At 35.9% G+C, this 26,442-nt stretch overlaps 4 protein-coding genes across 10 annotated transcripts in view; 3 read left to right on the forward strand and 1 right to left on the reverse strand.

Annotated features, from left to right (window-relative positions):
* LOC108740282 (voltage-dependent calcium channel subunit alpha-2/delta-3-like) overlaps window positions 1-9,515 on the forward strand; it is a 79,283-nt gene extending 69,768 nt beyond the window's left edge. The window contains exon 26 of the mRNA XM_025977853.1: window positions 9,381-9,515. Coding sequence (XP_025833638.1) covers window positions 9,381-9,416 — 36 coding nt within the window. The 3' untranslated portion in view covers window positions 9,417-9,515. The remainder of the gene's footprint in view (window positions 1-9,380) is intronic.
* Window positions 693-3,813, forward strand: LOC112905433 (UDP-glucuronosyltransferase 2B1-like). The gene is made up of 2 exons (XM_025977854.1): window positions 693-941; window positions 2,891-3,813. The coding sequence occupies exons 1-2, from the start codon at window positions 769-771 to the stop codon at window positions 3,192-3,194; spliced, it is 477 nt and encodes a 158-aa protein (XP_025833639.1). The 5' UTR covers window positions 693-768; the 3' UTR covers window positions 3,195-3,813.
* A 6,405-nt stretch (window positions 9,516-15,920) lies between the features above and the next one.
* LOC108740289 (rhomboid-related protein 3-like) lies at window positions 15,921-25,518 on the reverse strand. 5 transcript variants are annotated; one of them, XM_018474561.1, is made up of 7 exons: window positions 25,217-25,518; window positions 22,557-22,618; window positions 21,406-21,663; window positions 21,047-21,260; window positions 19,615-19,685; window positions 19,370-19,550; window positions 15,921-16,566 (listed from the first exon to the last, which is right to left on the reverse strand). In XM_018474561.1, the coding sequence occupies exons 1-5, from the start codon at window positions 25,316-25,318 to the stop codon at window positions 19,671-19,673; spliced, it is 651 nt and encodes a 216-aa protein (XP_018330063.1). In that variant the 5' UTR covers window positions 25,319-25,518; the 3' UTR covers window positions 15,921-16,566; window positions 19,370-19,550; window positions 19,615-19,670. The 5 variants fall into 5 exon arrangements, with proteins under 5 accessions (XP_018330063.1, XP_018330065.1, XP_018330064.1 ...); XM_018474563.1 differs by having other exon boundaries at window positions 19,615-19,944; XM_018474562.1 differs by having other exon boundaries at window positions 19,615-19,785; window positions 21,046-21,260.
* Window positions 18,582-26,442, forward strand: part of LOC108740287 (Meckel syndrome type 1 protein) — a 29,564-nt gene continuing 21,703 nt past the window's right edge. Inside the window, exon 1 of one of the 3 annotated variants that reach the window (XM_025977848.1) lies at window positions 18,582-19,026. In XM_025977848.1, the coding sequence (XP_025833633.1) occupies window positions 18,974-19,026 (53 nt within the window). In that variant the 5' untranslated portion in view covers window positions 18,582-18,973. The remainder of the gene's footprint in view (window positions 19,027-26,442) is intronic. The other 2 variants (XM_018474553.1, XM_018474555.1) reach the window with 2 other exon arrangements.

The following is a 26,442-nucleotide window of genomic DNA, read 5'->3' on the forward strand; positions in this document are numbered from 1 at the left end:
CGTCTCTGAGTATAAAAATTTCATTATACTTTATAATTTATTTTAAATTTTTAAATAAACCAATACCCCGACAGTACACTCGAATTAATATTAAGTATGAAATCTACATATACAACGTCATATAAGAGAAAAAATACGTCATATAAGAGAAAAAATACGTTTATTCCTAACAGAAATAGAAACCTTTATCCCTGGAAGTTGATGTGACATTTTATATCAGTTCGAAATACTGGAAATTCCATTTAAAACATTCTCACTACACCAATTCATTCATCCAAGCAATAATTCGTTATCTAAGTTAACCTTGGAATTACTAGATGGTGTAATTGACATTTAGCCTTAGCTTCCATTCGTTAAGTTGATTATCATCACAGATTTAGAAGTTCAAATGAAGTTGACTTGTTATATAATGAAAACGGAAGTTATTCCAAAACAAAACATACATTTAAAAAAAAATGCTTAAAACTCCGTCGTGCCAAAAATATTTATTATCATTTTTCTTTTTAAAATCGCGTATGTCTTAAAAGCAATATGCTACAAAAAAAAATGTAAAGATACGTGCACTACATTGTCAAAAACGACCGCAGTTACCGCACTCGCATTTGACCCGTTCTATCTGCAAGTTTAAATAAACACATTACGCCATCTATAAAAACGTCAACGAATTATATCCCGATATGGTACTGTAGCTGTTACCATAACAACAATTTTATTTTATCAGGACACCGAAATGTAAAGGCATTCATAACGCAAGGAGGTTTTCAATCCATGGAAGAAGCAATTTATAATAGAGTGCCTTTAATTGGCATGCCATTCTTCTTCGATCAAGAAATGAACGTCAATCTAATGGTGCATCACGGCATCGGGGTCAAGGTCGACTTGCACAAGGTCACCAAAAGCGACTTGAAGGCGAAAATTTTTGATGTAGTCAGGAATAAGAAGTAAGTATCCTTCTAAGTGTGTTTCACCTTCGTTAGTAAATTCAAACAAGATAATCCACACTTTTATCACACTATGTGTGTTTACTAATTGTAGTTAATCCTTCAAATTTTTGCGCAACGATGACATCATACAGAACAGGGTCAATGTCTCCAAATAATCAACTTTTAGCCGGTTAAGATAAGATTAAACTTATTGAAAAAGGCAAACGTTAAAGTTTAATCTTTGGAGAAACATAAGTTCCAGAAAGTGCAGTTTTTTGTTAAATAAAATTGTATTTCTTTAAAAACTAATTGAACAGTTTTCAAAAATATTTCCACATTCAAGGGCTTTCCATTCAAAAAATACAAATAGCGTTTATCATAAATACTTTTCCCATACGTAGGTATCCGTTTGAGATAAGAATACTTAGGTCCTATTGTTAGATCCGCAGTTATGTGTTCTAACCTCAAATAAATAGGCCAAAATAGAAAACCTTACAACCCTCATGGGCGCTGATTCTCTACTTATATTCAAATTAAGAGGAAAACAGTATTTACTAAGGTTTCTATGAATAGTATTGTGAACAACAATGTTATATGAAGTCATGAGTTGAACTGCACAGGGTCGTATTCAGAAATGACAAGTCCGGATTTAGATGCAATTAAGTCTTCGGCGTTCTCCTAAACCACGAAATTCGTCACTGCACTGGTACTACGTACACTTTAATTTTTCCGTGGTCTCCTTGGATCGCTTTGACAAATGGAATTATTGTAGGGTTTTTTAATGCATTAAAGCAAATTAATTTTTGAATTTGTACTTTATAAATTGACGTGGTCTACTTGTTATATTAGAGCTTAACATTTAGAAGGGCAACGTTCGACTTCAATCCTGTCACTTTGGTCAGGATATTTCTATCGTTTCCTTGCATCGTTTCGACAAATGCTGGGCCAGTAATACTTCACAGACAATTATCCACTTCTCTTCTATCTCCATTTCGACTATGCCATCTGTCTCTCCCCTACCACCACCTTCCAAAAAAAAAATCTGGCCCCCTTCCAGTGGACGCGGCGGAAAAGAAAAGGTTTGAAGGTTGTAAATGAAGAGGTATTAGAAAGAATAGGAGAACAGAGGACTCTGTGGAAATCAATAAGAAATAGGCGAGATAGGTTGGCAGGACACCTTCTTAGGCATGAAGGTCTAGTCAGAGACATATTAGAGGCAGAAACAGAAGTAGGAGGTGTAGAGGCAGACGTAGATTTAGGATTTGGGTTGGGTTGGTTTTAGGGAAATGCGAAGTTTAGCTCAGGATAAGAAAGAGTGGAGGTACGTATCCAACCAGTCTTAGGACTGACGACCTTATGATGATGATGATGACTTCATCGATGAACGTGGTACACTTGTAAGATTGGAGCTTAGTTCTGGATTTTTGTGGTTTTCTTTCGTCGTTTAGACGAATATTATATTCCATAGATAATCTAACACTTTCCTTCTGTCTTCATTTTGTCCTTGTCATTTGCCTCATCCCAATCATCACCCACCCATTCCAACAGTACCTAAGAGGAGACTGGAGTGGGCCTTCCACCTCACTCTTCAAGTTTGCAATAAAGCTTGTCCATCAGCATTAGTAACTGATCAAAATGAAGCACACAAAAATGTTTACTTAATCTTCACCTAGCTATGACTAGCTGCATGGTCTAATGGTTAGATCATAGTTTAGTATTGTCTTAGTCTAAGTTCCTCTATAGTTTCCTTGAACTGTGTGAGTAAATGCTGGGGCGATTTTCTACCACAGATTATTTTTCAGTACTCCACTGTCTTTAGCTCGTTCGTGATGACTTCCTCGCCTTAATCTTTCACCCCACCCATCACTTTGCGTTACATTGCATTACCCATTAGTTTTAGCCGATAGATTACATTACATTCCGACAGAAGCGGAGAGAAACTAACAAAGTCATTAATCTGTTTTCAGGTACCACAGAAAGATTTCAGAAGTAAGAGATTTCATACTAGACCAACCGATGACGGGTCTCGAAAAGGCAGTTTGGTGGACGGAATACGTTATAAGACACAAAGGTGCAAAGTACTTCAGGAGTCCATTGCTCGACACCCCCTCGTATCAGTATTTCCTGATGGACATCATAGTTTTCGTAGGATTGGCACTCTTCCTAATTTTGGGAATTTTCTTATCTCTGTTCGTGCTTTTGAAGCCGGCTCTGTTACAAGTGATAAAGTATCTGTTTCTGGGCGACGAAAAGAAACTAAAGGCTATGTGAAAAATGGTCCCAGAAAAACAGTCTCGTCTAACTCTTTTGTAATTATTTGCTGTAATTTAAGACGCAGTGGTGTATCGGTACAATAGAATATGTTCACCGTGATTTAGGATAGTGATGGAGTCGAATATGTGCTAGTTGATGCTTCTAAAACAATTATTGTTTCCGATGTTGACGTTTTGTTGGCTATTTTTTACTTTTATTAACCTGATATTGGTGACGTGTGTTTGTTTAAAGGGTGATTGTTAGTTTGTCATATTTCAAAATAATTGACCCTTCTACGAGTTTATCTTGTGGGACCTCACCCACACCATATTTATTGTTGCCCTATAAAGTATAAGTGTCTCATACAATAGATACTTTTAATTATGCCGAATGAAATGTTGGAAGAAAACGATTACTTGTACAATAACTTCCAATTTTTTTGCGAATATGTGATATGTGTTGTTGAAAGTTGATTAACTTATTGATTATAGTTTAATTTTAATCTTTTTACCACTACCTGTTCTCCTGTCCCTTAATTTATAATGCACTGTTTTTTAATTGTTCTAAGTAAGTAAGTACCTGAAAAATTCAAACTTGTGTAAACAAAATCTGCGGTTGTCTAATAAATTGATACAAACGAAGCAACAACTTCTTATTTCATTTTGATGTGTGAACTTTGTTTAGTGCGATATACAAGTAACCAACAATACAAGATGCACAAAATCAATTCAAATTTTCCTAGACGATTTCTGACACATTCCAGTGATAGTATTTTATGAACGTTTAGTAGTATCATATAAAATAGAAATGAATAAAAAAGTCAGATAGGCAAGAATCAGTATCTTATTATCTTTAACAAATAGCCAAAACAAACGAGGACGACACTGACTAACAATTGACGGACTCCAGTATTGTTAGTAATCAATTACTAACCAGATTCAGAGCGCCAGTCACAAATTAACAAACGGACTATCGGTTACTAAAAATGAACACGTGACTCTCGATTTATGAAGGCACTGTATATGTTTCTAGTCACATCTGTCTGAAAATATCGCCTGCTTCTCTGGAAACTGCCCTAAATAACAGAACTCTCAAAATCTTTTGAACAAAGCACATCACCTTTCAAAATTGCTGAAGGTACTTGGACGAATTTTCCTACACCACGTTGTATTGTTTAAAAGATGATGCCGCCGTTTGATGACAGCATGCAATGCAAAGTGTACACTTAATTCAATTACTTTAAAATAACTAGAATTTCTCCATTTCTCTAACCCAAAATTTCCTCAATCAGGTCAACGATTGTCCACGTAAATACCACTAGGTGATGATGTGGTCAAGTTTGTTTTTGTTTGCTCTATTTTAAAAGCGAACAGAGTATACTAAATTTTTTATTACTAGAAATGGTGTGTGATCAAAATTCAACCAAACACTTCCATGCTTCTATTTGACATCCAGTAAGCTTTGGATAGAGTTTNTAAGACTGATAACGACAAAAACTATTTATTTAGACTAATTATTAAAGAACTTAAAAACGCTATTAAATTATTACTAAACTTAGGTTATGAATTATTCTATTTATTTACACTACTTTTGATATATCACTATTCACTGCGCTATTTATTTCACTGCTATCGCTGTCAATTTATTTCTGGATTCACTTCTGCAATGGTCAATTTATTTCTACTCTTCTCGGCGATCGTCTCTTCCTTTAAATACTATTTTGTTTACTTTCTGGCACCTTCTGGAAACATCCGGATAGTTTCTTTTTTCTTTAAACTCTTTAACTGCTTTCCCAGAACGCGCGTGCGACACACACATTTACAAATACGACGCACATGAAGAAAGGCGCCCGCGGCTAGTCGGCGAATCGATAAGCCGCTCACACACACGTGTGCCCGATCGCACACAAACACGCTCGTTCTCGCCAGAATATTTTAATTGTATACCATTTATAACGAAAGCTTTCTATAACTGGACAAAATGATTGGTTATAAGGAGGTTACACAGTAATAGAATACTTTAAATTGCAGAACGCAGATATTTTTTACAGAAGCTTATTACTCTAAGTATCTACTCCGGTCAATTTCAGAAGGCGAAGTCCACCATAAATTCATTTAATGAAAGAGAGCTGTTTGACCGTCTTAATCCACACTAAAACGGACTGCCACTTAAGTTTTTAAATCTGATAGGGATGAAAGGTGAATGTTCATGGAAAAATTCGGTATAATACCTCGCGTTTGAATTAAAAGTTTACTGTAGAGATCGCCTTCCTAAACTGACCAAAAAACATCTCAATTTATTATTATCTACTATTTCTTAATTTTCTACCATAGTACTATTAATATTCTGATAATATAAATTAGATATCCACAGATGGACAATTGATTAAGGATATTATTTTTAATTATTTTATTTTAATATCTCCTTAACCACCACCCTCCTATTTTTACTATTTTGAAGGGAGTAGAAGGGAAAATAAAGCAAGCAAAAGTTATGTCTTTTTATAGGTACTAGCAATATATGAACCAGTGCATTGGTTTATTTTAAGTCAATCAAAGGGTCAAACGTTTGAATTTTATTAATTTTTTTCATCTGAAAGGGTACATATATTGATAGTGCAAAGTTGATCATGGAGATCACGGAAGTTAAATATTAATTAACATTCATTCTGTCGTCAATTATGTAAACTGTTAAAAAGCTGAAAAATTTAACGCGAGCCGCCGCTGCATTTTATAATCAAGAGAAGCGCCCGTCTGTCTAACGTAAGAAATACGTTCCTGTCTTTGTTTTATTTTCCGTAAAGAAAATGATAAATTTATACCGAACTTGAGCAGTCCATTTAAATCGGCCAGAGTTATTATTTTTATTATTATTATTACTACTGCATTATCTCAACGACAACGTTTCTTTTTTGTTTTGATTACACTCATGTTACGCAACACTAACACAGCGACTTTATCAAAGAGGTAATAAAATATAAATTATACTTAGAACCATTTGTTTTATTAATTAATTAAGATTCAACGACTTTCTAAGATATCTAATTAATTAATTATGCGAGCGCCATACTTTGATCTATTATACAGGGCGTTCGTTTTGTCCTCTATATTGCAATATATCGAAAATGGTATAATTTTTGGAAAAAGGTGTGAACACTGTTGCTATTTTTCCAATGCTGGCAACGATACCCGCAAATTGAATTAACGGCTGCCGGAGGCTTGCACCATGATCATGACGTAGTTTGATATACCTACAGTCTTTGCTACCACTGGTTCGATTATTATATGTAGACTACGCAAACATTTTGAGAATAGTGCAGTGGTTAAAACGTTCGCTTGGTATGCAAAAGATTCGGGTTCTGTGCTCAGCTGATCCAATTTTTTTTTTTCATATTTTATTTCTTTCATTACAGGAGCCTATAATAAGGATTTTCGTAGGTTATAGTGAAAACTATAACACGAGCGTAGCAAATAATGTCATTTTTACTGTTTTTGCTAGTTATTGTTTTCCATTTTTAACACCATTGCCGTTAAATAAACTAAATGGAAACGATGCAATTCTATTGACGTTACAAGTTAGTTATGCATTCAACATCAACAACCAGCGTTGTCAAGTATCACATCACAAATGTAATCATGCAATTTTTTTACCGATTTAAAAAAAATCCCTTCCTAATATTTTATATTTGTACAAATCATTATGTAAAAATTTTACAAGAAAATCGTCTTCAGTTAAAACACCATAATTACCTACACGTTGTATATTATATAAGTAGAATTTTGGCTTATAATGTTCTGTTTAAGCATTCTGGTGAAATAATCAATATTTTTCTTATTCCTTTACGAAAGTCTTTTATAAAATATCCTTTAAACGCAATTGATAATATTACCTATTTCCGAGTCCTTTAAAAGTGTGAAATCGTATGTTTATTTTAGTCACGTATCAAACAGGTGCTATCAGGGTGAAGTGGCTATTCAGTTTTGTACGATAATTTGTATTTGTTTTACATAATCTCCTTGAAGAATATCTATAATTATTTAATTTACTAGTTCTACACAAATATTGATCTATTAGTTTAATACAATATTATTGCAGTAAGTGGAGTAGAATTAATTATGAATTATCTTTGGAAAGATTATCGTCCGCAAATCAATAATTTGATAAACTAAATTAAATGCATTTTATTTCTTGCTTACATATTATTCGAATTCTTGTAGTTTATTTAGTTTTCTATTAAATTAACAAAAGACAGAAGCAAAAAAAATTCATATGGGATGGCGTATATCCTTCACAAGAACATGAAATAATCCATACCAAAGGATTATCATAAACAAAAACCCTGCAACCTCATTACCATCTATTCGTACCACTGACCAAACGAGTTAAACTCCTGCTACCGCTTCTCCTTTTTTTTTTCTTGCAGTCTCACTGACGATAACTTCTTTAGATTGACTCTAGAAAGATGCCCCAATCAAAATCAAAATGTCGATATCATAATTACTATTAAGTATTTAAGACCGTCTTAAGCTTTCAAAGATCGGCTATTGGATGCATCAGCATGACTCTAGGATCGCAGCTGCGAATGGACCCAAGTCGCCCTAAGTCCGCCCATTGAATCCTAAATTGTTAACTTATCCCATTTTAATGTGAAATTTAAGGCTTCGACTTCACATGAGTCAAAATGCTTTGCTCAATGTAAAATCATGAGGTGTTTTTATTTATTGCCGAAACTGGGAGCTTTTGTGACTTTTTCTCGATGAACATGACTGCTAAATTAGTTATCCAAAAAAATCACTTTCTGACAAAAGGGTTTTGAAAATAGAATAAGGATCAACTTGAAGTCTGACACTTTTTAATTTTCCTACCTAGGTGCTTCATCATCGTGAAGTCTTCAAACCAATGTCTGATTGACTCAATTTTGGCATTTCTCGAAAATTTGGGCAACCTACGTCTTTAATCGTTTGCGAATAATAATTTAGGTCTACCTCTATCTCTCTAAACTTCAAAGGCGATTTCTTTTTGTTGATAGCAAACTAATTCTACACTACCTATTCCTTGTTTTATATCTCTAGTGCATTTTCCGTTATATGATTCCCTCAATATCGAAAATCAGTAACTTCTTCTAGTTTCACGTCTTGTACTTTTGTATTAATTCTAACCCTACTTTTACATCAGTTGCATGTCAATGTTTTACTTTTATTTATTTTTATTAACTTTCATGCCAAATTCTTCTAATATATAGGTAATAATATTATCATGGAACTCAAGGCGTTTTGAGTTATGTGAGGTTATGTACTGGTGGTAGTAGATTATTGCGGTACTAAACGCGATTGGGGTTGTATAGGATATAAAATCTACAACTGTGTAGCCCACGCTTGACCCATACCAAAAAGGGGGACGGCTATGTCCCTACATGATCCTGTAATCATGCAGGGACATAGCATAAGCCTGTAAGCAGATGTCACTGCATCTTGAAACGCGATACTCAAACGGTAAAATGTCCCAAGGAAGCAATTGCAAAACATGCCTTTCTTAGACAAGGAGGAAGAAGGGTATCTTTTAAAAGATATTGAACAGCTACAAATGTAATCAATGTACTGAGGTTACAGAAGAATATACTAAAAAAAGAATAAGTGAGAATGCCTACATTGAATGTCCCTCTAACTTAAAAATATAAATATTAGTATTAGTGTTATTAAAAACTTCAAGTTTCTAAGCCTTGAGAAGAATGTCAATAAAGGATTAACGGACAAGTGAGGGGCCTGATAAAGATCTGATGATCTTCCCATTGCTATTTCTCTGTAACGACATACATACCTTGTTTTAACTCCGATACTGGAAATACGTTCACACTGTAAGTACAGTGAAGTCCGATAACGTGCTGCAATGAAAACCGAAATTTCTGTGATTTTATTTGTTTACATTACAAAAGGGCCTTCAGACGGTCCATGGAGATTAGGTACGCGTCAACATTGACGCGAGAAATGCCAATAACACAAACACACATGCACACTACACACGCACATACATACAAACGTTGCGATCGTGCCATCACTGGTCGACACGTAAAATTTAACAAGTGTCCGTCACGTGCCATCAACATGAAGGAGCCATCAACCTACTCCGTATCAGCTGATAAACAAAAACTATTTAAGAACAAATTTTTTGCCACAACTCCTCACTCAGTCTCTGCACCATTTCCAGATAACACCACGCACATTCGACAAACGGCCACCATGAAGTCCACACCGTTACTGCCGTTGCTGGTTCTGTGTGCAGGAATCGCCCATGGCGCCGATATTTTGTGCATCTTCCCATCGCCGTCCGTCAGCCACCAGGTCGTATTCCAACCGATCTGGAGGGAATTGTCCTTGAGAGGCCACAAAGTAACCGTCATCACCCCGGATCCTATACGCGACCCAACTTTGACCAACCTGACCGAAATTGATGTAAGCTATGCATACCATTCCTTCGATTTGAGTCCCGTTTTCGGAAAAGATCTGACTCCGGACCAGATTCTGGAAGCGTTCTACTTGGAATTGTGGCCTCCAAGTTTCGAAGAGGAAATGAGCCACCCGGATGTACAGAAGCTTATGAGGGATAACGAGACCAAATTCGACGTTGTCTTAGCTGAGATGCTCTATGCTCCTTCGTATGGTTTTGCGTGGAAATACAAGTGTCCATGGATCGGTGTGTTATCATTGCCATCCCTGTTCCCCAACGAAAAAGCAATTGGAAACCCCATCCATCCCGTCATCAATCCTGATTATCTTTTGGGTTATACGGGACAGTTGACCTTATGGCAAAGATTGTTCTCGTCGTACGCAAATCTCAGGTCGTGGTACAAATACGAGATGGAGATCATGCCGAAGATGGACAAAATGGCGAGAAAATATTTCGGTAAAGATTTACCTTATCTGGGAGAACTTGAAAAAACTGCAAGTATGATGTTCTCAAATGTAAATGTCATGTCCAGAATCCCTAAGCCACAAGTGCCTTCCGTTGTTGAAATGGGAATGATGCATATCAAGCCTAACACCAAATTATCTCCGGTAAGCGAATCGATTTCTTTTTAAAATCTCTAAATGGTATAATTGTTTTTGAAATAATATCTATTGAAATTCAGTTTCTATGTAGTAACAGTTAAAAATTGAGAAAGTTCAGTTTTAAAACTGTTTTAATTCTTCACAAGCTGTGATATCTTCCGATTGTAATTATTTATGTTTAAATATAGAGTCTGCAAAAGGAGATGGATGAAGCTACACAAGGAATAGTGTACGTCAGTCTTGGTTCCAATGTAAAGAGCGCTAATTTGTCAACCCACCTGAAAGACACCTTCCTGGAGACATTTGCCGAACTACCCTACAAAGTCCTGTGGAAATATGAAACCGGATATTTGCATGGAAAACCTGACAATGTTGTAATCAACAGATGGCTGCCCCAACAAGCCGTTTTAGGTAATATTTTACAACCATGACATGTTTTCTGCATGTAGGCACTTCATATTTCATGAACAATGTTTTTAGCAGTCAAACTTGTGTACCTAATAGTTAGGCAGACCCTCGTTTGTTCCAAATCGTAATCATTTCATTTAGAACTCGCGTCTGAAAGGGAAGATTATTTAGCCAACCGATTTATTTTAATTAAAAAAATTGTTCAAAAATCATCTTCAACATCGATGAATTCTTTTGAATATCTTCAATTCGTAAACTAACCTTACTAAACATTGCAAGTTGAGGTTATGGTAATAAAAGGTACAAAAAAGATAAAGTAGTACCTACATTAATACGAAAATATTATTTGTAAAATGATTACAAAGTGGAAATCAAATCTTATTTTTATTGGTTTTGTCCTTCTTCTGATTAATCTATCGTATTTAATTAGATCAAAACAATAACTTATTTCATCGACCTTTAAAATTTTATTAACTTATTATTTTAACAAAAGCCTTGCAATAATCGAACAAAGAATAACAGCTGTTTTATTTGTCGTACTTATCAGACAACTTAAAATTCCTGCTGTATCTCGCAGTTTATGTTGACAAATGTTTGTACTAGCGTCTGGTTATGTAATTTACAACGTTATCATCAGTGCTGGATTATGTTGTTTGAAGAAGTAGACATTTGGTCTAGCAAATAAAATAAGAATGTGATACGAATTGAAATACTAAATTAACATTCCGTACCAAAATTAATAAACAAAACTTTCGAGGGGTGTTGTCTAGGGTACTAGGGTTCCGCTGTCTTAGCACCTTGCATATATTTTCCTTCTGAAATATCACAAAATGATCATAAAAGGTCCCATTAACTTTTATTGTTAAGATTTTCAGGGTCACTGAAAAATTTTAACATCCCCTCCATTAATTATAAATAAAATTAGTGAAGGATATTCAATAAAAAAATTATCTGGTGATAATTGGTCAGATAAAATAAAATATTGTTTTTTTAATACAGAATCCATATCAAATTCAAAAATCAGAATTGTGAAGGAAATCTTTAGTACGTAAAATTTCGTTAAACAGTCATTTACTTGTTTAGATACGTATCATCATCATTAGGTCGTCAGTCCTAAGACTGGTTGAACACGTACCTCCATCTTTCCTATCCTGAGATAATCTTCACATTTGACATTTTTAATTACTAGTAGTGGTTAATATGTAATATTAATGTGAAAATTCATTTTAGACTTTCCATCCACTACAAACTTCATATTTTTCCTCTCTAACCTGAAGAAGTTCGTAGTGGATGGAAAATCGAAAATGAATTTTCACATTAACATCTTCACATTTCCCTAAAACTAAAATATCCCACATCCTTAACTATTTGTGAACAGTGACCTAATCTAGGTCTACTTCTTTAAGTTCCGTTTCTGCTTCTGATAAGTCTCCAACAAGCCCTTCATGACTGAGATGTCCTATCTCGTCTATTTCTTATTGACTTCCTTAGTGAGCTCTGTTCTCCTATTCCTTCTGATACCTCTTCATTTCTAACCTTCTCTATCCACGGTATCCTCATCATTCGCCTGTGACCCCACATTTTGAACGCTTCTAACCTTTTCTATTCCGCAGTAGACATATACAAATTTTTTTATTAATAAAAACAGTTGAGCATATTATTCTGACCTCTTAAACCAAAGTTTTGGCTTATTTGATTGGGGTTTACTGTAACTGAGTATAAAAATTTCATTATACTTTATAATTTATTTTAAATTTNTACAAGTAACCAACAATACAAGATGCACAAAATCAATTCAAATTTTCCTAGACGATTTCTGACACATTCCAGTGATAGTATTTTATGAACGTTTAGTAGTATCATATAAAATAGAAATGAATAAAAAAGTCAGATAGGCAAGAATCAGTATCTTATTATCTTTAACAAATAGCCAAAACAAACGAGGACGACACTGACTAACAATTGACGGACTCCAGTATTGTTAGTAATCAATTACTAACCAGATTCAGAGCGCCAGTCACAAATTAACAAACGGACTATCGGTTACTAAAAATGAACACGTGACTCTCGATTTATGAAGGCACTGTATATGTTTCTAGTCACATCTGTCTGAAAATATCGCCTGCTTCTCTGGAAACTGCCCTAAATAACAGAACTCTCAAAATCTTTTGAACAAAGCACATCACCTTTCAAAATTGCTGAAGGTACTTGGACGAATTTTCCTACACCACGTTGTATTGTTTAAAAGATGATGCCGCCGTTTGATGACAGCATGCAATGCAAAGTGTACACTTAATTCAATTACTTTAAAATAACTAGAATTTCTCCATTTCTCTAACCCAAAATTTCCTCAATCAGGTCAACGATTGTCCACGTAAATACCACTAGGTGATGATGTGGTCAAGTTTGTTTTTGTTTGCTCTATTTTAAAAGCGAACAGAGTATACTAAATTTTTTATTACTAGAAATGGTGTGTGATCAAAATTCAACCAAACACTTCCATGCTTCTATTTGACATCCAGTAAGCTTTGGATAGAGTTTAGTACGAAGATCTCATCTCCAAGTTTATTGTCCTCAAAATTCCCTAATTTCCTAATCGGAGTTATTAGATCCTTCCTCAGATCCTTCCTAACCTAACCAAACGTCACAGACGCAACCACACACTACTTCTGGGGCCGCCGACAAACCAACCCTTTTTGCCAATGTTCTCGACTTCAACCTCACGGTTGAAGCGCCTGCAGATCTTACATACGTCACTGCTCCCACAACTTCCTGACATTTTTGACATCTACGTCTTAAAAAAATGTTATTCTTTCGGCTGATCCCACACTTCTTGACGCTCTAAGCTCCGACCACCTTCCAGCACTACTTGAAAGCGGCTGCCCATCCCTCAACCTCCCAAACCTAACAACTTCGCCAAACTGGTTACATCTCCGCTACACCCTCGAAATATCCTCAATTCGCACTACAGCGGAACTCAACGAAGCTGTCAATCTCCTTTCAAACCAGATTACCGGCGAACTCAAGCTCTCCACGAGAATTCACCCCTCCTCCTCCCCAGAGAACCCCCGGCAGACATTCTTGCCCTTGTTAAGAGGAAAAACAAAAACCGCCGTCTGTGGTAAAAACATCATGATCCCGAACAACGTGCCTACCTTGCAACCCGTCTCACCGAATTCCGTAGCGCCACCATCGACGATTACATCGCTCAGACAGAAACACACCACAAAAGCACCTGGCAAGTGATCCGCTCTCTCCGACACAGAGCTTCACACCTCCTGCATCGAAAACAAAACGGTTCCGCATACACTTCAGAGTTCAAAAGTTACAGTCTTCGCAGAATATCTCTGTCTCCAGTGTTCCCCACTGTGGACCACCGACTTTCATGAGCGAACTATAGACGCCTCCCAAAATTTCGCCCCCTCTGTCTCCGGCTTTAAACTCACGTCCCCCCGCGAAATTTTCCTTACTATTCAATCTCTGAAAAAGGGAAACGCCTCATGTACGGACGGAACTCCCAACGGTGTCCTAAAAGACCTACCACCAAAACACATAACCGCACTCTGCATCATCGCGCACGCTATCATGCGGCTCCATCAAGCTGCAGGTCCATCAGCCTACTCAGTTCACTGAGCAAAGTAGTTGAATACATCCAGTAAGCCTTGGATTGAGTTTAGTACGAAGATTTCATCTCCAAGTTTATTGTCCTCAAAATTCTCCATTTTCTAATCAAGGTTATTAGATCCTTCCACTCTAATAAAACCCTTAGTTGTTAGCTGTGCCTTATCTCCCAGGAAACTCACCACTTTTTTTCAATCTGTTCTGCGTAGACATTCCCCCCATCCCTAATTCTCACTGCTCTCTACGCCGATGGCATCGCCCTTTTAAACTCCGCCTAAACTATTTTCCGGTTCTCTACCAAAATTAACAAGTTTCTGCCCCTACTCCTGAATTGGTACCGAAAATGGAAACTCTCCATTAACGAGATAAAGTTGCGTAGGATCCGAAAATCATCCCCTATCATCGTTAACAACCATCCCATCAAATGGAGCTTTTCCATCACTGATCTGAGCGGTATTTTTCACCGGAAAGCGGAAACACATCCAAGCCACCTGTTCCAAACCCTTGGGTGCCTCCATTTGCTTCAAGCCCTTCTTCCAAGCCACCTCAAACCAAAATCCGTGCGTTCAACGCAATCATCTATATCTGCTCAAACATCATTCCTATCTGAGGGCGCGCACATTCCAACAGCCTACAACTTCTTCGAACCGCATTCGACTACCCCTGGTTCGTCAGGAAAGCACAAATTCTGAAAGAACTCGATCTGCCTTCACTCCTCGAGGTTACAATCAGATTCGCGGAAAACTTCCAGACCACAGTGTCAGGTCACCCAAACCCGTTCATCTCGTCACTTTCCCGTCGCTCGTCACGACCGTTTGAGAAAGCCCTGCCACCTTCTACACTGAGCAGCTTCCTCCCTGCTCATTTCCAGTTTCGCCTTTTAGCGCGAGTACCCACCCTATCCATCCGAGGTGGGCCACCAATTTCAATTTCATACAACTTCCCCTCACCAGATTATTCATCTCCTACACTCACCCCCTTCCCATTCCCAACCTTTTTCACAGAACCTTCCGTGGAATGTAAAACGTGCGGGTTGATCTCCCTAATTGAAGAGGGATTTTAGTCGGTAGACGCTTCGGCTAATCCGACACTACCCCCTTTTAGGAGGTGTCCTTTCAAGATTTCCTCTACTCGAGAAAATACAAAAAAAAAACGTAATCGCCAGTCCACATCTAGCATCGGAGATGAATGAAGCTATGAAAGAGCTCGTCACTCGTGCTAGCGAAACGTTAGGAAGCAACTCCAACCGACAACGGTTTTTACAGTTACACACAAATCAGGACAGCATCAGTTCACCTACTGGCCGCGAAACACCACCAATGTTATTACAAATTTATTACTTCTTTCAAAAACGCAAAATACTTAATTTAATATACAAAAGTATTTATTTTTATAACATTATAAGAAGTTATCACATTCTTTTTATTTTAAGTACAAAAAACATAAACAGTCCAATATATAAGATCAATTTTCAGATAAACTAAAAACTAAGAAACACTATAAGAGTGGCAAAAATGAATATTGCTACAACTAGAACATATCAATACCAGACTAAGGAGTAGACGGAAGGAGCGAACTCCTGCTCTCTGGTCTTAGGGGGGGGGGGGCTCCAAATTTCGAAAAGTCCTTGGTGAAATCGCAAACAAGGCCAAAATACATACAGTAAATGTAAGAAGCATTTTGGACTTTATTGGCCCCACATGTATGCAAAATATTTCATACCTACACATCTATTTAAACTACAAATACATCAATATCTAAGCAGACTGGGACCTCACATGTGTATATAATTAATGAAATAACTAATAAGTTTAACATATAAAGTTAATTAAATTAGGTATGTATATATAAGGGTTCGTTTGTTTTATTTCATAAAAAAAGAAATTAATGTGAAAGTGAGTAAACATCAGGAGATTCAATTTCTTTTCCAATATCATCGAAATGATCTAAAAACATTCGAACCCTTTCATCAGATATATAAATAACAAAAACTAGGTTTAATTAACAACTTATTAAAATTGATCTGGAAAATAATTCGGGTAAAACAAATGCCATCCTATCGCAACTCCGATCGACATTAGACAGGCAACCAGACATAACCATCCGATAATTGTCTTCTTCTTGCTGGGTTGAAAAGCCCTCAGTACGAATATGCCAAGGAGAAGGCCAGTCATTGCACCGGCTGTATGCGCAGAGTCGCTTACAGTGGTAATACCGGAAACAAATCGATTGTGCAATGACGAAGCAATGGAATAGATTAACACTGTCAGGTTAAGGATTAATTTTACAGCTGGGGCTTCCAATTCCGACCAGTTCTATAATGAAAAAAAAAATAGAAATTACATGTAAACATTTACAGTACCCAACAAGAAAATTGACATTGCCACTAAAAATAACAGAAAAACCTAGAATCTCATTTTGTAATAAAAAGAATTGCAAATTAATTTTTTTCAAAAACTTAAGTACACTTTTATGCAGGGATCATTGAGTAACTAAAATTATGACACCATTTTGGGTGTATCCTCTAGGAGTATCCCAAAGTCATTCCTTAAAGAAAGGTCACCTTCTATTGCCTGGACAATAACTTCATGAATAAAATAAAAAAAGTTTTACTTAAACTGGCAATGAAAATAATTTGGTGTAATACGGGGAAGCATAGATTAGCAAAGGAAATCTAACATTAAACCCAAAAGCATTATTGTGACAAAAACATTTATTAATTAAGTGTAAATTTTATTAGAAATATATCATGAAGTAAAGAGCTGCGTACAGTTTCAGAAACAAATAGAATATCAAAGTGAATATTTGAGATTATTGAACTTTCGCTAGAATGCGATGCCAAAGTGTGTGTATTTTTTTAAACTCCCCATGCACAATACCATGAATGAAATTAGTGACATAACGGGCGGACTCGATTTTTACAATTTATAAAATTAAACAGATTTAAGCAACTCAGTAATGCCGCAGTTAGATAATGTGGTACTATGAACAAAACTTAGCGGAAGAAACGCAGTTTTGATTTTCTTTTAATTATATTCCGTATAGAGAAGAGTAAGTAATAAGATCATCTAGATTAGGTTCAAAGAAATGATGGTTTGTTAAAAAAATACTGTTACAAGAAATAAAGAAGATCGGTTAGTCACAGAAACCTAAGCGCTTCTTGTTTTTTTTTTACAACTTACAGGTCTGATTATCTAAATTTAATTACAATTTTACTTACCTCTTTTGAATACCTAATCAAAAAGTTTGTTACTAACAACAAATATATACAAAAGCAAACCTGTCCCTAAACGTGCAGATCATNGTTTAAGTCTCTGAAGTTAAACTCATATTTTTATTTTTATCCGGAATAACGTTACATCCAAAACGGAAAATATAAACCGAACGTTTTTACATAATGTCACACTGTTACTCCCCCTTTAAATTCTAATCCATCAGTTGTGACCTCTTCCAATTATACATTTATAAATAACAGATCCGTTCTAAAATCTTGCCAAACAATGAAATAATTCAATTAGTGGAAGCGTTAGTAGCGGCTGAGATAATCTACCATGACACACAAAAAGATGCGTTACGTTTAAATGATGTACCCAAACTAGGAAAAGAATTCTTCAAATTGTAAGTTTTAACGGCATGGGGTGATTGCTGTTATTTAAAGGAATTGAAAACAAATTTGAAAATGATGATGCTTTTTTTCATTCAATTCTTCGGGCCTCACAAATCTAATACATTATGTTTCATTTCCACCAGGTAATGTTCATGGGGTGAATTCAAACGAACATACACACTTCCAGAAAAGTAAACACTAAGAACACTCAAAACACTAGAAACGTTGCTAAATACACTAAAAAGCTAGTTATTAATAATGGTGGGCAGGCAGTCCGTCTGGACTACCCCTCCTTTTAGGAATCGTGGAGACGAGTGGGTGATGGTTGGGGTGAGGAAATTGTCGGACGAAATGAAGACAGATGTGAAGTGAAAGATTATAAGTGGGTTATCATTAGTGCCCCAGAATTTGTTTAAGTGATTCAAGGAGACAACAAAAAGCATGAACCAATGAAGACGGACCTGGAACCGGTGTTCTCCCAAGTGCTGAGTCTAAACTTGTATGCAAAGCCGTTCGAACAAAAATTTTTGGGTGTTTCATTCCCACCAGTCACTAATGCTGGTAGGCGGGCGGAAGGCCCTCTTCAGCCTCCTTTCAGGAATCGTGGGAATGGGTGGGTGGTAGTTCGGGTGAGAAAGATGAGACGGACAAAATGAAGACAGAAGAGAATGAAAGATTATCTGTGGAATATTAGTGCTACAGCATTTGCCTAAGTGATCCAAGGAAACCACAGAAAAACTTGGACGAAACAGACGGACCCGGAATTGAACCGGCACCCTTCCGAATGCTAAGCAATGACCTGCAAAGCCGCTCGACGTTCAAACGCCTTTTAAACATTTGTCCCCTCCCTAACAAAATATTGTAACCGAACAGCTCCGAATTTCACCGATCGCAATTCCGAACGGTAGAAACGCGGTTAGTAGTACCTAGTAGGTATCGATATAACATGTGCTGATGTTTGACGTCATTGACGTTGTGGCTGTTAATAGCAATCTTCAAAAGGTTTTGGTTCGTTTTTTGAAAACTGAAAAGTGGTGTGCATGTGATGATTTATGTTCAGCACACGTATGTGTTTTAACAAACTGTCATAGAACAACAAGAAAAGTTTTGTGGTTATGTTGTCGTACACACTTCACATTTCTGAAAGATTCTCGTTCGCCCTAAATATGTGAGTACAAATGTAAATCATTACCTATATTAAGAAAAATACAGATTAAATAATATATAATTATACAACTGAATATTGGTAGGCATTTACATATTTTCATGAGTCTAGGTTATTCGTTATTGTTAGCATTATGTGTCTCCGAATTGATATACAATTATTTTTTCTGTTAACAATTTTGTATATAGTTTTCCTAATTGGGATAACGACAGTCTAATTTTTGTAAAAGTACCGATTCATTTAATACTGTGGGCCCATGTTAGAGCTGTTCAATGCCCTGGAACATGTAGCATGCTATAGTAACTTCTACACAAATTAGACTGTCTTCCGGATATACACTACATACCAATTTTAAACATTATCTGTAAAAGATCAAGGAGTGGTATGAACCCTCGTGCTAGTCATTCAATATTGTATAGTTCGATTTTTGTAAACTAGTTTTAGTTTTACATTTCACCTTGTGTAGGGGAACATAGTGTACAGATATTCCATGCTTAACGCATTTATCAACAATGTAGTATGTAAACCTGAAGAAAGATAGGAAGCATTACATTTCGGCAAATAGCTAGGTGGTGGCTATTTTCTACTTACCTTCATTTAAGATGGTACTGTGTTGGTGACAGATAGCTATCGGCATGGGTAAGTTTCTACTGAAACAGGTACTAAAAAATGATTCGTCTAACAATTGCTACGTTCACAATATAATGGGGAAATACATGTGGTCCCAAAACATCATGGGTTGTGACCTTTATCGGTAATGCACTTATCGATGTACAGCACATGCCAATCAGGACAACATTTCGAACCGTAACACAACCTTCACAGAATGCGTACGACTTCTTTTATAATATTCGAGTTAATGACAACAATGTTTAGAAACCAAATGCTACGTCATATACTAAGGACCAAATGCTACCCACCCTGTAAAGATTATGTTATGGTTGGCATGGTAATGCAGTATGCGTTTACTCACCAGTGAAGTGAAACTTTTATGGGATACTATGAAAGTTTGAAGATTGAGAGTAAACTCGTTGAGCAAACAAAGTCTATTAGGTGAGAGAGACGAGAGAGAAATAAGTGAAAAAGGAAAAATTATGTGAAGATCGGCACAAAGAGAAGACGCCGAAGTAATCTGTCAGCCATTATTAATTAATCAAGGAATTCATTTTTGTTTCAATTCAAGAATGTCATTAAATTCTTCGATTAATAATGGTGAAATTCATTAAATACCATGCAAAATTTCACTTTTGACGCATAGCTTTTGTTGTATCTGTTTTTCAAATTAGATATTGCTTTTTCTGCGATTCTAAAATCTCTAATATGGTGTTGTGGCGGACAATTGTATATATTTTTTGTAGATATTTCTTAAGCATTCTTTTTCATTATTTTACTTCAAATTCATTTCATTTCAAATATTATTTCATTTCAATTTCTTATCTTGTAAATACTTTGGTTTCCTTTCAATCTATTCTCTCAATCACTTTTACCCAGAATTCCAACTTCAACCATACCTGCATGCGCTCCCTTACTAATATCTGGTTTTACCCTTAATTGCTTTCTCTTGAATTCTGTACTATCTAATTCTGTGTATTCCTACAAGCTAGTGTCTTCACCCTCTCTCTCACTACTTTTCCTTCTAGAACATTCCATCAAAATTACTAACAACCCTGTCCTATAAATAGTCCAAAAATTCATATCTTTAGACAGTCTCTCGTCTACCGCTTCTCCTAACATTCGTAAGTGCTTTTATCTACTCTGTTTTATTGTTGTTGCCTTTGTCATTGTTATTGTTACTATTGTTGTATTATCTTGTTCTTTCTGTTACTTTGTTCTCGTTTGTCTGTTTCACTCCTTGTGCCTTTTTGTTAGTTGTGTTTTCGTTGTTATTGTTATAAATTGTTATTCGTTATTATTAGTGTTTTTTTTGATATCCACCAAAAGACACTAAAGTGTAATAGCAATCTTATCCACATTTACGTCCATAAGCAAATGGAAAGTGCATATAGCTCTTCCTCATACTAACCACAATTAAGGATATTAAATCGAAGGTTATCAATGAAAACACTCCTGCACTGGCACCAGCTAATCTTGCTTGCGGTGATGCTACGGATGAAGCTAAGGTTCCTGCTAGGACTCCTGTCAGGTAAACTAACAAAACTCTCCACCATCTGTGTGCCACTTCCAATGGGACACCAAAACGTATTTGACATATTAAATTGACTCCTAAGTGGGGCAACCTAAAATGAAAGCAAAAGACAATTATTTTTAAAGCGTTCTTGGGAAGAGAGAGAAAGAGTAACCGACAATAGAGAATTTAGTGTCATCTAACGGCGGGAAGGTGAACCCTTAGTGCATTTGAGACAAATTAATGACAGTACTTACCCGGTGTGCACAAGCAGGGGTGTCAAATACCTCCATAACTGGTACCTACGATGGGGGTTATACACCAGATAGGAAGCTATAGAATTAGGCTTTCTTGTGTTAGCCAACAGTCCTCGACAATCGTCAATTAGGTATGAAATAATTGCGAGAATTGCCAAAATAATCATCGCCATGGGCGGCGATTTGCAATATGTTATTGTATAGTTTCCAGGGATCCACCTAGGATCCTGACTTTCAGGGACAAGCGAGAAGTAAAATCTGAATAATAGAGAATAAAATCAAAAATCATTACAGTAAGGAAAAAGAATCACGTTGATGCAATGTTCTTTGAGATGATCATCTGAGGTTATTGAAGAAATGAATAGAGGGGTGCCAATGGGCTTTTCCGATTCCATTGCTGTTTTTTCCGACAAGGGGTGTCAAGTTTGACCAATATTGAAAACCTTTTCTTCAATTTTAAACATAGAAACACCGATTTCGACTAACTCGAGCATGACAATATTTCTCATAAAAAAAAACATCGATTTTACGACTTTCAATCACCACCTTTTTAATTCAAATGCTATTGGGTAAATTCTATCATATTCGTGTTATATATGCATGTTAGAATGTATAGGAATCGACTTCTCATCAAAAAGGGTCAAGAATTAGCCTTAGAAATCAATCTTGGTCAACTTTAACGCCCCGTGGTCGAAGAACTAATCATGAAACAGAAAAATGTTCCATTGAAACTACCCAAGAGCATACCCTCTATTAATGTGTGCAATAATCTCAAATCGCCTATCTTGAAGGACTTTGCGATACAGTGGCTTTTCTTCTTTGTTAAAATGTTAGTGGTGTAAAACAAGAATAATAGGTGGATGTTATAAACCGGAAGATGCTGACATGTCGCCATCTTCCGGTCTCCGATTTCATAAATATGCAGTATGGCTTTTTGAAGGTTAATATGATAACTTGAGATAACAAAGATAAAATGGTTCTTGACCGATGCACCCAAGCAATTTATAATGATAATGGCATTTTCATATGTGGAAAACGTTCATATTGTTCGGAAATATTATATTATCTGCCCGTTTAACAAAGAATTGTTAAAGAAGATGTAAAATATTAATGACGGAATGGATGCAATGCGTATTAATCTGAATTCATACCTGTGCATCCATGTCTGAACAAATTTTTTCACTTTATATAACGTGGTTTTCCTTCTGTAATTCTGGAATTGAAAAAAAGTATTTCAATATTGTAAAATCATCAAATGTCATACATATTTACTTTTTGGAGTTAAGGATTTTCAAGGAAATATCTTAATTTGTTTAAAAGCGAAATGATATGAGAGCTGTGACATATAGACAGACAATCAGACAAAACACCCAAAACCTTAAGCCTTCCTAGTTGACTATTGAATCTTTAAAATATGGTTCGAATCTCAATCCGTTATTCGTAAAATGTTTTTTCTACATTAGATTAGAATGTCTATTTGATTTGTACGTGATGGATTGCCACATGGAGAATTTTTCAGTTCCCTATGGACTTTCTGAAGAAAAGAACAAAATGATTGTTGACGTGACAAACCGCCCGGAAGTAACCATAAACGAAAATAAAATTCCTTCTTCATATCACAAAAATCACTAATCAGCACTTGTAATGTTAATAATTGTTATTGTCTATATTACTCAATAACTTCATGGATTACAAAAATCAAATTTTATCAAATGTACTAGTTGAAATACCACTTATATTATGTTAAAACACGTATTTTATAACTTTGCACAACTAATAAATTGTTTGTCTAACTAGAAATGCCTATTTTACTGCATTTATTGATGTTTATTAGTTTTATAAGAAGCTACGTATTATCTTTGAAGGTGCTATAATTTTTTCTTGTCAACAACGAATAATAGGTTTAATCATAAAAAAAAATCCAAATATATCTAATGAGATATTGCATATTTATTATACAATCATGTATATCTCGTTTTCAAGTAGTGATAACTCAAAGTAAAATAAATTTTATTAACAAACACCTAAATCGTTAGATAATAAATTGAATATCATTCCTTCCTCTACCTAAGNATTATCTGTGGAATATTACTGCCTCAGCATTTGCCTAGGTGATCGAAGGAAACCACAGAAAAACTTGGACCAAGGCAGACGGACCCGGAATCGAACCGGCGTCCTCCCGAATGCTAAGCAATGGTCTAAACCTCTAGGCCATGCCGCTCGGTGTAGGCATGACGGAAGGTCTCCTATAAGTATCGTGAGAATGAGTGAGTGTTGGGCATCGACGTTTACTAATGGACATGCCTTAGCGGTCAGAATTGTGGTACAACAAAAGAAAGAGATGGAACGATGTTAACATCGACGTTTACTAATGGACATGCCTTAGCGGTCAGAATTGTGGTACAACAAAAGAAAGAGATGGAACGAAGTTTCGGACAATATCCATCTCTCTTACGATAGTGCGTAAGCGTGTCATGAAAGAGATAGCACTAGTCTGAAACCATACGCCATCTCCCTCACATTTTTAGCCAAGAAATTATTACAACGACATACGGCTAAGGCACGTCCATTAATATATGTCTATGGTTTTGGGTGATGGTAATTAAGGGACCGACGAAGATGCACGAAATGAAGCGAGTAGAAGTAGGAAAAGTTATGTGTCTATGGAATAAAAGAGAATATAACAGGAAATCAGATACCTCAGTATGGAAACAAAGAAATATTAGATTAGTTAAAGAATTAACGTATTAGAGATTAGAGCAATATGGCAGACAGTGGTATAAGTCTAGAGGAAATGAGTAATGCTTATTAGGGAGAAGTTAATAGATTAGTGAAAGATCATCTGTGGAATAGTAGTTGGAGATGATATCTAGACAATCGGAAACCTCAGGATGGAAACAAAGAATAACGAAATGGTGCAAACTGACAGATAGTAGTATAAGCATTGTATGGAAATGAGCGATGATGATCAGAGGGAGATCCGGGAAAAGACAGTAAATTAGTGAATGATTTTATCTGTGGAATACAGTTGGAGATGAAAAACGTAAGGAATCGATATCTAGACAGTCGGATACCTCAGGATGGAAACAAAGAATAAGTAGTGTAAGCATTGTGGGGATTCGCGATGGTGATTAGGGGGAGATCCGGGAGAAGACAGTAAATTAGTGAATGATTTTATCTGTGGAATACAGTTGGAGATGAAAAACGTAAGGAATCGGTATCTAGACAGTCGGATATCTCAGGATGGAAACAAAGAACAGCGTATTGGTGCAATGTGGCAGGTAGTGGTATAAGGAATGAGTGATGATGACCAGGGGAGATCAAGGAGACAGAGAAAATAAAAACAGTAGATTAGTGAAAGTTTATCTGTGAAGTAGTAGTTAAAGATGAAAAAACTAAAACATTAGTATGTAAATAATGATTAGCATAGAGTCGAGTCGTTTTTAACAAAATGAAACAGTTATATGCTCGCGAGCGGTTAATTGGGAAATTCAAAAAAGGTTTTTTTTATTATACAATCATGTATATCTCGTTTTCAAGTAGTGATAACTCAAAGTAAAATAAATTTTATTAACAAACACCTAAATCGTTAGATAATAAATTGAATATCATTCCTTCCTCTACCTAAGTATTACTTATGCCATCATTTTTAAAATTACAACAGCAAATCCTTCATTTCTGTTTTTGAATAAAGTAGGATTATGATCAGCAATACTATTGATGTTGCAAGGAGGTGGAATTATTATACAGGTAACGATAAAAGAACAAAGAGGATGATATTTTTAAAAAGTAAATCTTTCAATAAACTTACCCCTTCTAATGCAAATGGATACTCATCATGCTTGCCTCGATGGCGCTCTTCTTGAAGATTTTGAAGATTTTTTATTACTAATGCCATTTCTTCTGAACCCATTATTGTTTTCCTTTGTATGAAAATCTGAGGAATTTCTTTTTATTAAACTTATCAATTTCTTTCAATTTCCTCTTTTAATAGAACCAGGAAGGTTTGAATGGGTCAGTAGATTTCACTATTCTTTAAACTTCAAAACTATAGCAAGAGCCAATAAACTATACTGTGCTGATACCCGTTCGTTCTCTTCTAGTAATGAAACGAACAAAGGTATGTCAACCTGTCTATGACATCAAAATCTTTTGCAAAATCTGATAAGATATCGATAATAATTTTTTATTGATAAAAGGAAGATCGACAGACACCTGGTAGTTAATCATGTACCTTTTGATCAAAATTAAAAATCACTTAAAAATTGAAAGTTGTTTTTTTTTTTACTATCAAGTAATTTGAATCGGGTTTTCAAAAATGTAAAAGAACGGTATTGGTATGTGTAATTGGTAATGAAAAATACTAACTAATATTTTAGAAAATAGCTGAGTACCTATCAAGAAATTCGAATGCTGTTCGAAAGTATATGATACGCCTTCTTGTGTCCTTGTTTTTTGATAAGATTTGTAATAATATTTACGTATATTGGCAGATATCCATTCAAAATTTATATCTAATGGATGATACCGTGATTAGTTTAGTGACATTAAAGGATTCAATCCAACTGTAGGTAATTTCCAAAATCAGAAACACCTTTCGAGAACTGTGACGTCCAACAGGAAACACCGCTTCAAGGGTGGAGGGGGAGATTGTCGATTGGGGTACCGAAGTACATAGCTCCCTTCTGTTTTATGACTTGTTCCACCCATCAAATTGTTGACAGTGGTGAGCGGACTATTCAAGCGATCCACATTTTGATGCAAAGTGCTAGGCATGAAAAAACAACTTAAAAACTTTTGGGTGTTTCATTCCCATCAGCCAGTAATGCTGGTGGACGGACAGTCCCTCCGGACTAAGCCGGAAGGTAGGGCGGAAGGCCCTCTTCAGCCTGCTTTCAGAAATCGTGGGAATGGGTGGGGGTGGTTCAGGTGAGAAAGATGAGACGGACGAAATGAAGACAGAAGAGAATGAAAGATTATCTGTGGAATATTACTGCCTCAGCATTTGCCTAAGTGATCCAAGGAAACCACAGAAAA

This window comes from Agrilus planipennis, unplaced genomic scaffold (assembly GCF_000699045.2).
Source record: "Agrilus planipennis isolate EAB-ADULT unplaced genomic scaffold, Apla_2.0 scaffold227, whole genome shotgun sequence".
Lineage (NCBI taxonomy): Eukaryota > Metazoa > Arthropoda > Insecta > Coleoptera > Buprestidae > Agrilus > Agrilus planipennis.